The 15,954-nt window shown below is 49.2% G+C and overlaps 1 protein-coding gene across 2 annotated transcripts in view; it reads right to left on the bottom strand.

Moving 5' to 3' along the window:
* Mtp (microsomal triacylglycerol transfer protein) overlaps positions 1-15,646 on the bottom strand; it is a 62,741-nt gene extending 47,095 nt beyond the window's left edge. The window contains exon 1 of one of the 2 annotated variants that reach the window (XM_037435663.2): positions 15,231-15,646. In XM_037435663.2, coding sequence (XP_037291560.2) covers positions 15,231-15,288 — 58 coding nt within the window. In that variant the 5' untranslated portion in view covers positions 15,289-15,646. The remainder of the gene's footprint in view (positions 1-15,230) is intronic. The other variant, XM_037435662.2, reaches the window with a different exon arrangement.
* Between the last annotated feature and the right edge of the window lie 308 nt (positions 15,647-15,954).

The following is a 15,954-nucleotide window of genomic DNA, read 5'->3' as shown; positions in this document are numbered from 1 at the left end:
TCGCCCCCGTTCGGGATTAGAAGGGGAAAGCTTACTCGGAAAAGCGTCCAGCAAGAGGCAGGTCCGGCGCCACCGTCTGAGTCTAAGCCATTGTTAACAGGCACGCGTGTCATTGAGAATGACATGGGGACGCGACCACTTAGCCTGACCGAGACTTAGTGGCGGCAGGTAAACGACCATATTCTCTCGCGCTGTTGTTAGGATGTCGGGGCGCCTCGCTGTCGCATGTACACCTGGTAAGCAATGGTGTACCCATCGTTCTTAAGGACGCTTCTAGGAAGCAACAGGTAATGAAAGAACTTACGGGGCCCGAGCGTGGGAACGGCCGCCGACGATAGTCGGCCGAAGGAGGCAGCACGGCCTGGTATGGGAGAAAGTGTCCCGTGCGGAGAACTTATCCCTTTGCGTGTTTCATTTGGTAAGGAGGTTTTTACAACTGTAGTGCCTTTTATGAACGTGTTTCTGTGATTGGTTGAGATGCTGCGAGTCCGAACATGTGATTGGTTTTTGTGAAGACTCTTTGTTCGACCAAGGGTTAAAAAGAGGATGTTTGAACTTGAAAAGTGAGCGGAGCGAAGTCGGGGTAAACAGCGGATCTCACCACGGGAGACCAGGCCATGCAGGCCGAGGGGTATGTCACCATTTTCTATGTTTTGTCTTTGCGACCCAGTGCATTTTGTAAATTGAAGTTGTGTTAGCTAAATAAACCTCCAATGAGTGCTCCCCGAATTGATCGTGTTGACTTCTCATCGATGGCCTCCGCGGAGTTTCACCCGCACTTATTCGTCTCCCTGGTCGTCCGATGCGCCTAACTTGAACAACCCCGACGTTTCGCTACAAAGTGGTGGAGGTTGCTCGGTAACGATAGTCCCGCTCTGAAATTATGCCCTGAGTCAACAACAAATATAAGGAACCTACCTCTGACAGCTCCACTATGACGGAACCCCATACCTTCTTCTCTGCTATGTCTACCCCCCAAGCTAAACCATTCATCGGACCACCAGTCTTTAGAGGTGCGCCGGAGGAATCTATTTCCGAGTGGCTACTTTGCTACGAACATGTAGCGTCGCTTAATAATTGGGACCAAGCCACGAAGGTGAAATTTCTATATCTGGCTTTAGACGGAGATGCGGAAAAGTGGCACACCACTCAAATTCTAACCGGTGCTCCTAATACATGGGAAGAATGGGCGACGCTACTTAAAACGTCCTTTACGAGTCGCCACTCAGTCAAGATCGCCTATTTGCGGCTACAAAACCGCACTCAATTGCCGTCCGAAACCCCCGAGCAGTACTACTATGACGTCGTACAGCTGTGTGCAAGAGTGAACCCGTCTATGACGGAAGATGATCGGTTGCGGCACCTTATACGCGGGTTACGTCCAGATGTTCTGGAGAAAATGATAATCGCAAACCCGGAAAGCTGCACTGCATTCCTCCAAATTTTGCAACGCATAAATCTGGCAGCTTTGATGAGCCGTGTGTCGGGGCTACAACCGATTGGCATCCAGTATTCCACCGGATCGCAGTCGTGGATGCAAAACATCGCGCATCCCGTAGGGTTCGCACCCGCCGCAGCGACAGGGCACCCTCCTCCTACGTGTGTCGCCACTTGCGCCGCGGCCGAATTGCGTTGCCCGCGGGAGGCTGCCGACCGCGAGAGAGACCTGAAAATGATGCGGACTCGGTTGCCTTGCTGTCTGACCGGCTAAAAAGCATCGAAGACGAGGTGCGTCGCCCCCAAATGTCTTGGCCTCAGAGAACTTCCCGTGCCAACGACGGGCGTCCCCGATGCCAGATTTGCCGCCGCATAGGTCACATAGCACAACAGTGCTGGCAGCGATTCCGAGATGGCAGGAACGATCAGGCGGAGCTCCAAGGCAATCGGAATGTGCAGCCTAATCCTTCGGGAAACGAGAACGGCCGGGCCTAGGGGGCCAGCCCGGCCGCCCCATCGGCACATTGTCGGAAGGTCAGCTTCTCATAGTCCCCACACGAGCCAACGGTACAGAAACGTTGCGACACCGCCCTGGCCTCAAGAATGGAAAGGCCGACACGCTTTCCCGCCTTCCTCATGATCCCGCGCCTGTGAGCGAAGAAAACCCCTTACCGTTGCTGGTTCTGGATCAGGTGGATGTTGGAAAAAAGCAGAGGGCAGACCCATGGATGAAAGAAATTATGCAGCACCTCGAGCACCCGGATGCGCCCGTTGTCAGGAAAACTAAAAGAACGGCACGGAGCTTTCGGTTGATCGACGGTGTACTGTATCGAAGGGCGAAAGGGTTTCAGGAGGATCGTGCTGCGCTCGTTGTCCCCAAGTGCTTGAGATCTGAGATTTTAAGGTACTGCCATGACGCCACCACGGCAGGCCACTTAGGTGTCAAGCGCACATGGGAGAAAGTTCGTTGCCGATATTTCCGGCCGAAGATGTTCTCGTACGTAAGCAAGTACGTTCTCTCCTGCCCCGACTGCCAGAAAACCAGCGGGGAGGCCGGTCGGTTTCCTCCAACCGATTCCACCTGCAGGTCGACCTTTTCAGCAGGTGGGCATGGACTTCATTGGGCCTTTCACTAAATCCAAAGCAGGGAACCGCTACATCGTCGTGATTACCGACTACCATACGAAATGGGTCGAGGCTGTCACGTGTCCAGCGGCCACTGCCGCAGAAGCAGCCAGAGCTTTCATCGAACAAATCGTTCTACGTCATGGTGCCCCGGAGAAAGCAATAAGCGATCGTGGGCAGCACTTTGTCGCCAACTTGACCGAAGAAATATTCCGGCTCGTGGGTAGCGAGCATGCCACCACAACAGCATACCACCCACAGGCCAACGGCTTGTGCGAGCGTTTTAACCGCACGTTGGCTGACATGCTCAGCATGTACGTTTCCTCACACCACCGCGACTGGGATGAATTCCTACCGTACGTTCTATTTGCATACAATTCTTCCACCCACGAGACGACTGGATTCACTCCCTTCTTTCTCCTTCACGGACATGAACCGACACTACCGGTGGATGTAGGGTCGGGCGCGCAACGCGGATTCGACTACACCCTGGATGCAATGAAAGTGGCCCGCAGGCTGCGGCAGGCTCGAAAAATAGTAAATCAACGGGAGAAGCGTCAGCAGGAGAAGAACAAGCGCAGCTATGATGCTAGGCGACGAAGTGTTGTTTATCATCAGGGCGACTTGGTGTACTTGTGGACTCCCTCCCGGGCGAAAGGGAAGACGACAAAGCTTCTTCACAAATATCACGGACCTTTCCGTCTTGTGCGCCAGGTAGCCGAGAACAACTTAGAGGTGGTAGACCAAACTGGGAAAAAACGTGACGTTGTGAATGTGGCGCGTTTAAAGCCCTGCCACGTTCGATTGGGCTCCGATGCCGACGACGCGGACGATGAGTCTGATGATAATCATGAGGAGCGCGATCTCGGTGGTGATGTGCGCGAGGGAAGTGCCAGGAGAGATGACCACGGATTGCATCGAAGTGTTGTGCGCGAGTGCAGTGCAGGGAGAGATGACCACGGATTGCATCAAAGTGTTGTGCGCGAGTGCGGCTCCAATGGTGATGTGCGCGAGTGCGGTTCGCGAGTGGGTCAGGAATTCCGTTTGCAACATTGTGTGCGCGGGACACAGACCAGTGTTCCAGTACAGCAGTGCGAAAACTACGACACGGACACTGAACTTTACTCGGACTGGAAGACATTTTCAAGTAATAACAACGCACAACAGAATGTCAGTGCTTACGAAACGGACACTGAATTGTATTGCAGTACCGATGAGTGAACCCATGTATTTCTGTGTCCAATGATTTTGTTTTGTTTTTCATCTGTTGTTTTTATGTAATTTTTTAAAGCCTCTCACCTGTTATACACATGCATAAGTGTCTTTAAATAAGCATCTCACACACTTGTTGAATGCAAAACCTTTTTGTATAATTAGTCTATTTATTGTCGTGTTTTGCAGATAAAACGAGTGGGACACTCTTTTTCGTAGGGGGGAGGTGTCGCGAGAGCAAGGTTTCCAGCTCCAGTATCTTCTCAGGAAATTTGTGCAAAACCAACTCCTCTGCTTCTTTTTTAAGTCTTTCTTTGTACTCTTTTACCTTTGGGTTTGTTTCTCTGGCCATTACAGAGCTTCGGCTTTTGACTTTAATGGAATGTGGGATAAATCGTGTTTTCCAGCCTGGGACAGGCGCCTACACGCTGCATTTACGGCTTACAAACGGAGCAGTCAAGGTCGCCCCCGTTCGGGATTAGAAGGGGAAAGCTTACTCAGAAAAGCGTCTAGCAAGAGGCAGGTCCGGCGCCACCCTCTGAGTCTAAGCCATTGTTAACAGGCACGCGTGTCATTGAGAATGACATGGGGACGCGACCACTTAGCCTGACCGAGACATAGTGGCGGCAGGTAAACGACCATATTCTCTCGCGCTGTTGTTAGGATGTCGGGGCGCCTCGCTGTCGCATGTACACCTGGTAAGCAATGGTGTACCCATCGTTCTTAAGGACGCTTCTAGGAAGCAACAGGTAATGAAAGAACTTACGGGGCCCGAGCGTGGGAACGGCCGCCGACGATAGTCGGCCGAAGGAGGCAGCACGGCCTGGTATGGGAGAGAGTGTCCCGTGCGGAGAACTTATCCCTTTGCGTGTTTCATTTGGTAAGGAGGTTTTTACAACTGTAGTGCCTTTTATGAAAGTGTTTCTGTGATTGGTTGAGATGCTGCGAGTCCGAACATGTGATTGGTTTTTGTGAAGACTCTTTGTTCGACCAAGGGTTAAAAAGAGGATGTTTGAACTTGAAAAGTGAGCGGAGCGAAGTCGGGGTAAACAGCGGATGTCACCACGGGAGACCAGGCCATGCAGGCCGAGGGGTATGTCACCATTTTCTGTGTTTTGTCTTTGTGACCCAGTGCATTTTGTAAATTGAAGTTGTGTTAGCTAAATAAACCCCCAATGAGTGCTCCCCGAATTCATCGTGTTGACTTCTCATCGATGGCCTCCGCGGAGTTTCACCCACACTTATACGTCTCCCTGGTCGTCCGATGCGCCTAACTTGAACAACCCCGACGTTTCGCTACAACCTTCTGTATTATTGTTAATTTTTATTATTTTATTTTTGCGTGAGCCTGCACTAAGACTTTATTATTGTTCCGGGGGCATTAAATGATTGGTTATTTTGTGTTTGTGGTCCAGTTTGTTTTAAGCGGCATCTAACATGTCGTCTTTAATCGCAAACTGCACGAAGCACTGCCCGTCATGCCAATACGGAAACAGCAGGCATTTGTAAAAGGGTCGCCCAACCACAAGAGCCGCGGTAACGTTGCGTCGCATCTAAATACACCAGGTGGTAGTCGAAGCCGCAATGAAGTATCCAGGCGCTGCAGCCGATGGTTTGCACATTTCGATGAATTCCACTATGAAAATCTGTTGCGATGGTAAAACATGCGAAGTTCCCACGATGTCTCAGGCCACGGCATAGGTACACATTGCATGGGCACGTCATGTGTTTCTTTGTGGGAAGAACGCGTTCTAGTTCGCTTCCTCATCAGCTCATTTGATCCGAAGGGCCGCGAAGTATACGCTTTGTAGCAGTGTTTGGAGGGCTGCCTGAGAATCGCGTCTATATTTTTTAGCCTAAAACCATAAGCATGTTCAGGGTTCCCCTACAGGGAGGGAAAGAGGGGAGGAATGTTCGTCACAGCGCCTCCCCCCCTATTTAATCAATGTATGGGGCATAATTCACCCACTCCCTCCATTGTGCGCACTCCTGTGGCTATAGCCACATTTTATTTTTGTACTGGAAATCGCGCAAATGTGGCAAACTTAATAAATATCGTGCTATTAGAAATATATCTTAGCTTTAGCGTCCAAAAACCACTGTATGATTATGAGAGACGCCGTAGTGGAGGGCTCCGGAAATTTCGACCACCTGGGGTTCTTTAAGGTGCACTGAGATTGCACAGTGCACGGGGCTCAAGCATTTCGCCTACATCGAAATTCGACCACCGCAGCCGGGATGGAACTCGCGACCTGAAATATGGTGTTATGATTTGCTTTTGACATGCCTCAGCTTAAAGTTCTTTTTTTTTCCGCGGTCTCTTCCATGCTAGGACATACGGTTAGTGTATCATGCATACAGCCCTAGGTTCTTCCTGATTTTATAACATTTGGAAACTGATAACAACGCGAGGCCTAATCCAAGCATAGCTTGCCAGGAATGCCTCCGACACATATGCTCTATATTCTTGGGCGTACTTTGCCACAGGGACAGGTAGGTAGCAATATCATATTAAAAGTACAGAATTGATTAGCGGTATTTACAAGCACTTCATTAGCGCATTTATTTAAGCCCATGCTACCGCGTGTACGTTTTACACTTCGTCACGGTCGCCCCTTGCACTAAGTTATCACTTACGTAATGGATCTCGCGAAGACACGCTTGTTGCATCGTAAACGACGCCCACATTGTGCTCCTTAAGATCGCGAGATAAGATATGTGGTTCACCCGATTGCACGTGTGCATGTTGTGCGCACAGGATAATACCCTCGAACTTCGTCTTATAGAGTACAATATACTGCCCAACTAAAATGTACGTCGACGAATGTGTAGTGCTCACAGATGAGAACGCGACATCAAAGTTTTCAGCGAAGCGACCGGTTTTCGCAGTCGCTCCATATAATCGCGTCAAGTCGCTACGAATGTGGCCGCTCAAGGTAATGTGGACTCGAGCAAAAATGTTCGAGTCAAAGTACGCCCATACGACACGAGTGTAATATGGTGGAAACGAAATTACCACCCTAAATTTGAGCATTTCAATCGGTGAGTGCACTGTAAATGTTAACAACCGGCAAGGTTCAGCTGCACCATTTGATTATGCACGCAACAGTATCCTCAACTATATAATACGACTCAGCAAGGGTGACTGCGCCCGAGAAAATACCTTTAAAGCGTGCATAATAGGCTCGTGCACGTTCATAATAGGCTCGAGTTGGTATGGTGACTCACCTCCTTGCCATTCCCTTTGAGTCTCTCAGGCGAGAGAGTACCAAAAGAAGACCAGCAGTGCTTCATCGAGCACATTATCACTCGTCAAAATCTACGTGTCGCAAGCGGCTATACATGAAAATGACCCAACGCATCCTCCATACAAAAAAAAAACAAGAGAGAAAGGCACGGGAACTCTTGTTAAGGCCTGGCCACACGTACCTGTCACAGCACGTGGCTTAATGGCGGGGCGCCACGGCCTCTCCGTATAGAAAGAGAGGGCATGCAGATTCGTGCAATCACGCGCCCTCTCTCTCCTTGGAGAGAGGGCGTTCCGCGGCGTCAAGAAAGTCCCGCACTGACGCGCTGCGACGAATGCGTGTGGTCAGACCTTTACACGTTGAAGCTGTTCGTGGCACGCGTTATCACGCAGCGGCGAAACGCCGTGACCGACGCGCAGTCACGTTCTTTGTTTTCCTTTCCGCCGTTTAATGAAGACGAGCGCGAAACTAGTTTCTCCGATGACCCGCCCGCGCTGCCGAAAGCGAGTGCGTGGCCAAGACGTAACGAGCGGCGCCGGTCGGCAGGCACCGGCGGTGTGCATGCTCGTGGTCCCCGTCAAGAGCGCGGCGAAAGTGGCCCGGGCGCGTGGCCTCCCGCGACGGCGCTGCCGCCACGTCGACGCAGCTAATCAGGACCACTTACCGACAAGTGTTTTCGGAGCCCGCCGGGGCCCGTGGTCGCGCTGACATCGCCCCAACAAACTGCATCCTCGGTTCGCGCGACGAGACGCGAGCATGGGAGTCGACTCCGTGTCACTGCTAGCAGCTCTTTCAACCTTCACTAATGTTCTGCGTTAGCAGAGCTTATTCTCACAGCTCGGTTAAAGCTTTTATGAGAATAATGAGAAGCTCATGAATAACGCCGAGAGAAGCGCTAAATAACTCTGCTTTCAAGAGTATGTTTAGCCTTTCAATTGCTTTTTTTAGTGGAGACAAGGGATGAAAAACAGAAGGAAATTAAATCCTGAATGAACAAAAGAAGAAAACCATGCCACTGTGCTAACAAACCTGAGTTTGATATCGATTCTATACATCAATTCCAAACGATAAGTTACACTGCAATTACGTAGCATACTATCACAGTTATTTAATCGATAAAATCTATTGAGTTGTATGCATATTACAGATAATTGACTATACCTTTCATTTTCTCACAAAGCCCTTCAGCGTGTACTATCACGCCTTATATATTTCCTCCCTCTATCCTTTTTTGCACACACACAAACACTATATATATATTATACTCTTTCGTTCTGTCTCGCATTTCCTTTTTCTAATAGAGAAAACCGTAGTACAAAAGGTCACTATACACCCTATGCAGTTTTTTATGTCCTGCAGAAAGGCAGGGCTCCGGCGGCTTAATAACCAGTTGTTGACACAATAAAACATTTAAACTATCGCTTTCCCCAGAGTTATTGGCCGTAGATTTTTCATTTTTTGTAAAGGCACAAATTATTAGCGATACAACTAAACAGCCGAAATAAACCTTTACAATCGAAAAACACAAGCAGTGAGTGGAAGTCGAAAGAGCTGGGGCACGGGAGGCTCTCGGGCAGTTGACTTTCACGCGAAACGTTGCAACATTCGTCGCACGGAACTGAGGTGACTTATTACGCTCTTACTGGTCTTACGCAGTTCTAGCACGTTTAACTCGAGAATTTAGCGCCTGTGTTTCGTATATGAGCGGTGTTTGGACAAATCATACAATGACTACAGGCACGGAGGCCGCTCATGGTAGGCAATCTTTCTGAACAGCTGTCGACAAGTTGTAGTATAACCTATACAAACAGCGATAGATTAGCACTTAAACAACACGACACTTTCTGCTGAGCATACATAGCGTTCTTTTGGTCTTTTTAAACGCTGTATATCCCACTGGCTGTGATGCCTTCCAGACAGAGGTCGACGCCCCAGAAGGACCAGATAGACGTAAGCCAATACACAACGCACATTATCTGACATTATAGATAGTTTTCTTTGTGGTGCTTGCTATAACGTCTTCTGCGTGATTCGAAGGTGCTCAAATGCGGAGACACTTTTAGGACTGTCTTCACAACTGGTTAGGAGTGCGTTAACCCTGACGGCACCTCCTTACACTGCCGCCTTTGACTTAGTGCAGCACAATAATTTGCAAATCAAAGTTTTCTTGCGTGAGTGCGCAAGAATAAGTAACATTACAATCAAACGTGTTTTTGTTTTCCCGCTGTTCCAGAGAAAAATAGCTGGCCCCATCTTGAGGACAGCGAGGAAAGCAGAGCCTGTAACGAGTGATGTAAGCGTAGATATATGGACAGAGCACGATGCGAAAAGCCACTGCAGGCGTGAGAGCTTCAGCAAGGTAGCTATAGTCTTCGCAGCAGCACTCAACAATTTGTCTTGAATATGATGTAAGCAATGATTGACTAATATGAGGAGTTTAACGTCCCAGAACCACCATATGATTATGAGAGACGCCGTAGCGGAGGACTGCGAAACTTTCGACCCCCTGGGGTTTTTTTAACGTGCACCCAAATCTGAGCACACGGGCCTACAACATTTCCACGTCCATCGGAAATGCAGCCGCCGCAGCCGAAATTCGATCCCGCGACCTGCGGGTCCGCAGCCGAGTACCTTAGCCACTAAACCACCGCGGCGGGGCATAGGAGGTAAGCAAGGACAAAATGGACAGACAACATTCCGGCTCGCTATAGGCTGTCAAAACATACGGACGATCGCGAACTGTTGTTCCGCGTAATGTGCAAAGTGTGAAGACATACACCAGTTGATTGTATTGCACGTCTGCTACGAATCACAGAATGTGTACGTGTTGTTGATAGAGATTTGTACTAGTATATCTTAGGCGTGTAGATACACAATCTTCGCGCGTCTTCTGGGAAGATTGATTCTGTGTTTAGCTTTGTCACCTCATAGTGCAACCTTCCAATCTATAGAGTTGGCGTATATGTATTGCGCGCTTCGCTCTACTTTCGTCAGTCGCTGCACGCCCAACTTTTTTTTCTTAACATGCTACCTAATATGTACTGATGGCCTAGTTGGTGAACCATTATATTTGTTTGATGATGGTGTCAGGCTACGACACGTCACGCAGACATAAAATGACGCAAACACGAGCGCTGAACAACATGTAGTATTAGTACAGTGCTTGTGTTTGCGTCATGTTATGTGTGCGTATGATTGTGTCCTTTTGTGCGCTGCTTCATCAGATGAATGACTTCTTTGCCGATGAACGCCGATGCTTCCGCTGATGAAGACGAAAAGCCGAAATGCTTGTTTTGTTACCCTGCAATAACGCAGGGATCAATCGAGTATGTTTTAACTAACAAAAATTAAAGTTTAAGGCATACCTACCATTTAATAACACACTTCGAATCTGTATGCACCGCCACCGGAAGGCATTCGGTATATACGCTCGGAAAAAAATGCGCCTTACAACATCTAACCCGACGTGGCGATCTTAAAAAAAAAAAAGCAGCTCGTGGGGTTGCCTCAGCCGGCCTGCGGAGGAGCTGACAGGCTTTGCCTGGCGGTTAACTGCACGCTAACATGCGTCTTGCCGAACACCAATAAAGTTTTCCACCCAATCCACCAAATCCCCCAGTGGCATATCGGTGTGGCCACCGAACCCTCACGCCTGTTTCGAAAGGAGCCTGCCACTGGATCAGCGTGACCGTCCCTTCAATGAAGCAGGCATGTTTGAAGACCGCAATCTCGGCTTATAAGGATTCTCGATACGCGATATCGGCGCTTTATCTGGAACGTGCCCTGAGAGACCCCACACAAGGCTCTGTTGAAGGAGTGTCGCGGTACTCAAGTCGATCGGCCAAGACATGTAGACGACTGCAAGTAGCTGATAAGATTGCAAAGGGGCATGACTCCTCCATAGGTTACTCGGGAACAGGCAATAAAGTACCCGACACACACGCACGTGGCACCTGGTACCGGCAAACATATGCAAGCCGCACCTCTGCAACCTGCAAGCCGCAACTCAAGTTATGCTTGGCGTATGTACAGTCAACCACCAAAGTTTACGGACCACGCTAACGCGTGCCAAGCTTGAGTTACTGTATATGCTACCTTTAGCTAAAGGTAGCATATACAGTAACTATGCCAAACTGTCTGTCCGTGCCACCTAGCAGTGCGCCATCTACCGTTGACCACCGCGCTGGTCTGGAAACCGGTCTTCTTTTTGTTCAGTGGTATATTGATTTTCGGAGCCAAACCATGGGAGTAAAATAAAGAATAATGATGGGGTGGATCACATTTGGCAAGCATTTTCAAACCATGAATGGCAGTCTAACGTTATCCCTCAAAAAGAAGGTATATACTTGTTGCTGGGCTAGTTGGTTTGTCATATTAAGGGGAACTTCTAGACGCCTAAACCGCCGCAGAAGGAAAGACACGCAGTGAAAGAGCGTCACGTTCTTTCTCTGTGTGTATTTCTTCCTGTGGTGGTTTAGGCATCTAGAAGTTTTCCTCAGTAAGGTATATAACGGCTGCCAATACTTACCTACGGAGTAGACACCTGCAGGCTTACGAAGCGGGCTCAACTTTAATTGATGGCGACGCAGCGAGCGATCAAAAGTAAAATGATAGGTGTAACCTTAAGATACAGGAAGAGAGCAGGGTGCGTAGGGGAACATGAGTGGGTTAATGATATCGTAGTTGAAATCAAGAACAAAAAATGTACATGTGCCGGGCATGTAGTCAGGATAACCACGGGTCATTAGCGGCAACTGCTTTCAAGAGAAAGCAAACGTGTGAGAGGGAGACTAAAAATTAGGTGGGCAGATGCGAGTAAGTTTGCTGGTATAACGGGGCAGCTGAAAGCACAGGACCGCGAGTTGATTGGCGGAACATGAGGGAGGCCTTTGCCCTGTAGTGGGCGTATTCAGGCTGATTATGATGACGAAATCAACTTTCTACTGCCGCGCAACGCGTTGTTTTCACGCAGTGCACTTACATGCGGTACGATATTCACATTTCTGCTGCGATAGCAGATTCAAAGCTACAACGACGTGTTTCGAACGGTGTACCGTCGGGAAAAACATCACTTTGTGAGAAATATTGCGACGAATACAAGTTATGCTCACACACTGCTCTAAGAGAGAAGCACGTGCAAGGTGGGAAAAAGGTTCGCACCCGATGGGAAGATAACCAGGTCATCGAATAAGGGAGGAATGCGTCTTGGGCGTATAGCGCTGCTGTCAATCACCGCCCACATAGCGGAAATGTCGCGAGGAAGCTCTTCTCACGTGGTCCGTAAACTTTTGCGGACGACTGTACACCTAGTTGCATTGCCGACTGTGGCCGTCGAAAGTAAATCTTTTCATTTACTTTTATTTTCATGTACACCAACTAGAGATGAGGATACAATATATATATATATATATATATATATATATATATATATATATATATATATATATATATATATATATATATATATATATATATATATATATAGAGAGAGAGAGAGAGAGAGAGAGAGAGAGAGAGAGAAAATGAAGAAAAGGCACGACAGGTCCGGGTATTTTCTATATTAAATGAACTTGCAGATAGTTGAAAAGGAAATTGTCTTTACTAACGTTTCGGCCGTGGCACGGCCTTCGACTGCAGCAGTGTGTGTGTATATATATATATATATATATATATATATATATATATATATATATATATATATATATATATATCATACTAACCGCCGAGGTATTATACGAAATTGGGAGTGAATATTCGCAATTAATGCGCCCGGTGACTTCTATTTCCATCGCAACTCTCTCTATCACCCCCTTTCACTCTTAAACTGTCAATTCAGAAACACATGCCACGTTTAGTACGTGCTATCGGCGTCCAAGGACACGTGAACTGCGGCAGTGGTGTAGCTCGCGCCGCCCAGCCATCACCAGGCCGTCGGCGGCGTCTAAATCCGGTTGTTTTTCAGTCGGCGAAATCGGAGTAGCATCACTGCTCCTCCCGATGTGGCCAGGCGGATAGTGACACGTATACCACGCTATCGTATAGCCACTGTGCTCGCAGACGTGAATATACACATTTACTACATTATCTCTAGCGCAGAGATAAACTTCTGCAGCATGTCAGAATGTGTGTGTGTGTGTTTTTTTTTAATATGTTCAGACTGTTTAGTCTGTTGCACGCACACACGTTAAGTGGGCAACACGTCGCACACGTTAAAAAAAGAGCATTTTTTCTGCAGCATGGTTCGTGGCTCGCTGCAGCAGAAAAGCGAACAGATAGCGGTGGGCGAGAAACGATAATGGTTCGAAGACCGCTGGTTTCCGCTGCTGGCGCAGGAAATTCGCAAACGGCGCTTCCCCTCTCGCCCTGTTTTCTGCGGCTGCAGTCGACGTCGAGACACGAAGCAGAGGGTGCCGAGATGCTGTCTAGACGAATTTCGTGACGCTTGACACGCTACAGCGCTCCGCATTTCACGTCCACGATCCACGTACAGGCATTCCTGAATAAATTACACGCGACATCGACAGAGCTTAGAAGGTGTCTGTGCGGCCTTGGCACGAGGTTGAGAACAATTACAGGGGCAACACTTCAAAGCAGTTTGGTGACGGAGGAGACGTAACTGAGATCAGGCCATTATTCGATCACCTTTATAATCTACAGTTTAGGCAGCTTTGCATCGGCGCGCAACATGTAAGCGACTGACATAATGTGGAACGCAACTCCCCATGTACAACACGCATATTATACTTCTCTTTGTGTTCTTAAATTTGAAGGACGGGAAAAGAATATATATATATATATATATATATATATATATATATATATATATATATATATATATATATATATATAGTGTGTGTGTGCGTAGAACATTATCTACGTCGTAGCTGTCTCAAGTTATAACCGCAGTTAAAATTGTATGGCGTCGCGAAAATCTGTGACGAAGAATTCGCTAAACGTTGAATGACGCACCAACCCTCGCTTGAGTCAGTATTATGGGGCTGACCCCGCGTTCTTCAGAGACCACCTTTGGGACCAACTTCAACGGCAAAATACACTTTCGCAGCGCGCAGTAGAGCTACATTTTCCGGGGAACGAAGCATCACGCCTAGAGTCCCTCTTAGAGCGTGTATAACGAGAAAAAAAGAGTACTGGCTTGGCGAGTATACCACTCGGTCAAGTCTGTCGACACGAGTCTACCTTCAGTGCACATTTTGGTTAAGCTTCAATCAGGAAGAAAAAAACGTCAACTCAGCAACGTGCAAAGTGAATGTAGGACATGCAGAACTGGTGTTTTTCCTTCTCAAACCGTCGGTGCGCGCTCTCTGGTGCAAAACAGAACACGTGCAAAGAGAGCACTTTTTGAAAGCAATAATTCCATACCACCAACCACCACATACGCACACTTACGGTACTACGGTAGTTAACGAACGCAGCATGGTTTGAATTACTGCATAAACGTAACGGTGCTGACATGCAGCTAACCATCTCTTCGGTGTGTGTCGTGAGGCGCTGCATGTGTGTGAGTGCACACGTGAGCGTCACAGCACATCGCGCACTTGTGGCTGCTTCTGTCCATCGTTGATCAATGATTTATTGATTGATATGTGGGGTTTAACGTCCCAAAACCACCATATGATTATGAGAGACGCCGTAGTGAAGGGCTCCGGAAATTTTGACCACCTGGGGTTCTTTAACGTGCGCCCAAATCTGAGCACGCGGGCCTACAACACTTCCACCTCCATCGGAAATGGCAGCCGCCGCAGCCGGGATTCGATCCCGCGACCTGCGGGTCAGCAGCCAAATATACCTTAGCCAATAGACCACCGTGGCGGGGCATCGTTGTTCAATGTCATATATCAAAACACTGCAAAACGACGATTTATTGCGTTAGCTGTGCGAGCTATACGCACTGAATTTACACAGGCCGTGCATCAGACGAAACCAGGATCATTCTCAGCATGAAGCGCAAGATTTCGTGATTGCGAGCGTACCTGTCCGAGCTCTTGCGGGAGAGCCCAGAGCACATGGAAGATGACCGACTTCACAGCTACGGTATTCATACCTTCCGCAAAAAGGTGGCATATATGCAAGCGTGCGTTCGTGAAGCCACGTGCAGAATTATTTTCAAACACCAAGTGCAGCAGGCAAAGCCAGAGCTGGTCGCTGTGGCCTCGCCGGGAGTGCGTAGTACGTAAGAGCGGTACTCACCGGCGAGACAGGCGAGCGCCGCCAGTAACCAGGGCAGCAACAGCCGGGTTCGGGCCATGGTGGCAGCGGCGTGTGAAGCCGCAAAGAACCTATTGCCGCTGGGCGCTCGACTTGCGCCGCGCGGCGGAGGCCGCCGGTTGGTTGACCTTCAGATAAGGGCGGCCCGGATCGCGATGATATTTCACCGAGGCTCGATGGCGCGGCTGATAGGCGCTGAGTGCGGGCTCCTGCGCCTGCTGGACCATCGCATCCGAGCCGCGGCCGGTCGTGCTGACGGCGGGCGGCCGAACAGCGGGCTTGCCCCGATCTGGCCTTGGCCTTGAGGGCGACGACGATCCGGAGGGAGGGGGCCAGTGGCCGAAAAGGCAAAAGTGGTCCTGCCAGTTCGCCCGGGCTTCTTCCGGGTGAGGGCCGCTCGGTCGGCACCGTTGCGTGCTCCTCGCCCGGCCGGAATGCCGATGCTAATCGAGAGGGGGCTGCGACGCTCCGACGACGCGCCGCTACCATGACTGCGCAGCCCAGATCATTGGGCCGCGCGGTCGCGCACTGCCTCAAGGGCGGCCCCATCGCGACTTCCTCGCACACGTTCCGCTTTATCCTTCAGCGAATGTAACAGCGCTTCGTCATGACGTCCGCTATCACTACATGCGCCACCGATAAATATTCCGCACTCAATAAAGCGGGAAAAAAACCGAAATGGTGACGTTTAACGTATCAATGATAC

The sequence above is a fragment of the Rhipicephalus microplus genome, chromosome X, assembly GCF_043290135.1.
Source record: "Rhipicephalus microplus isolate Deutch F79 chromosome X, USDA_Rmic, whole genome shotgun sequence".
Lineage (NCBI taxonomy): Eukaryota > Metazoa > Arthropoda > Arachnida > Ixodida > Ixodidae > Rhipicephalus > Rhipicephalus microplus.
The sequence above is the reverse complement of the archived record's forward strand: the minus strand, read 5'-3'. Positions and strand labels throughout refer to the sequence as shown.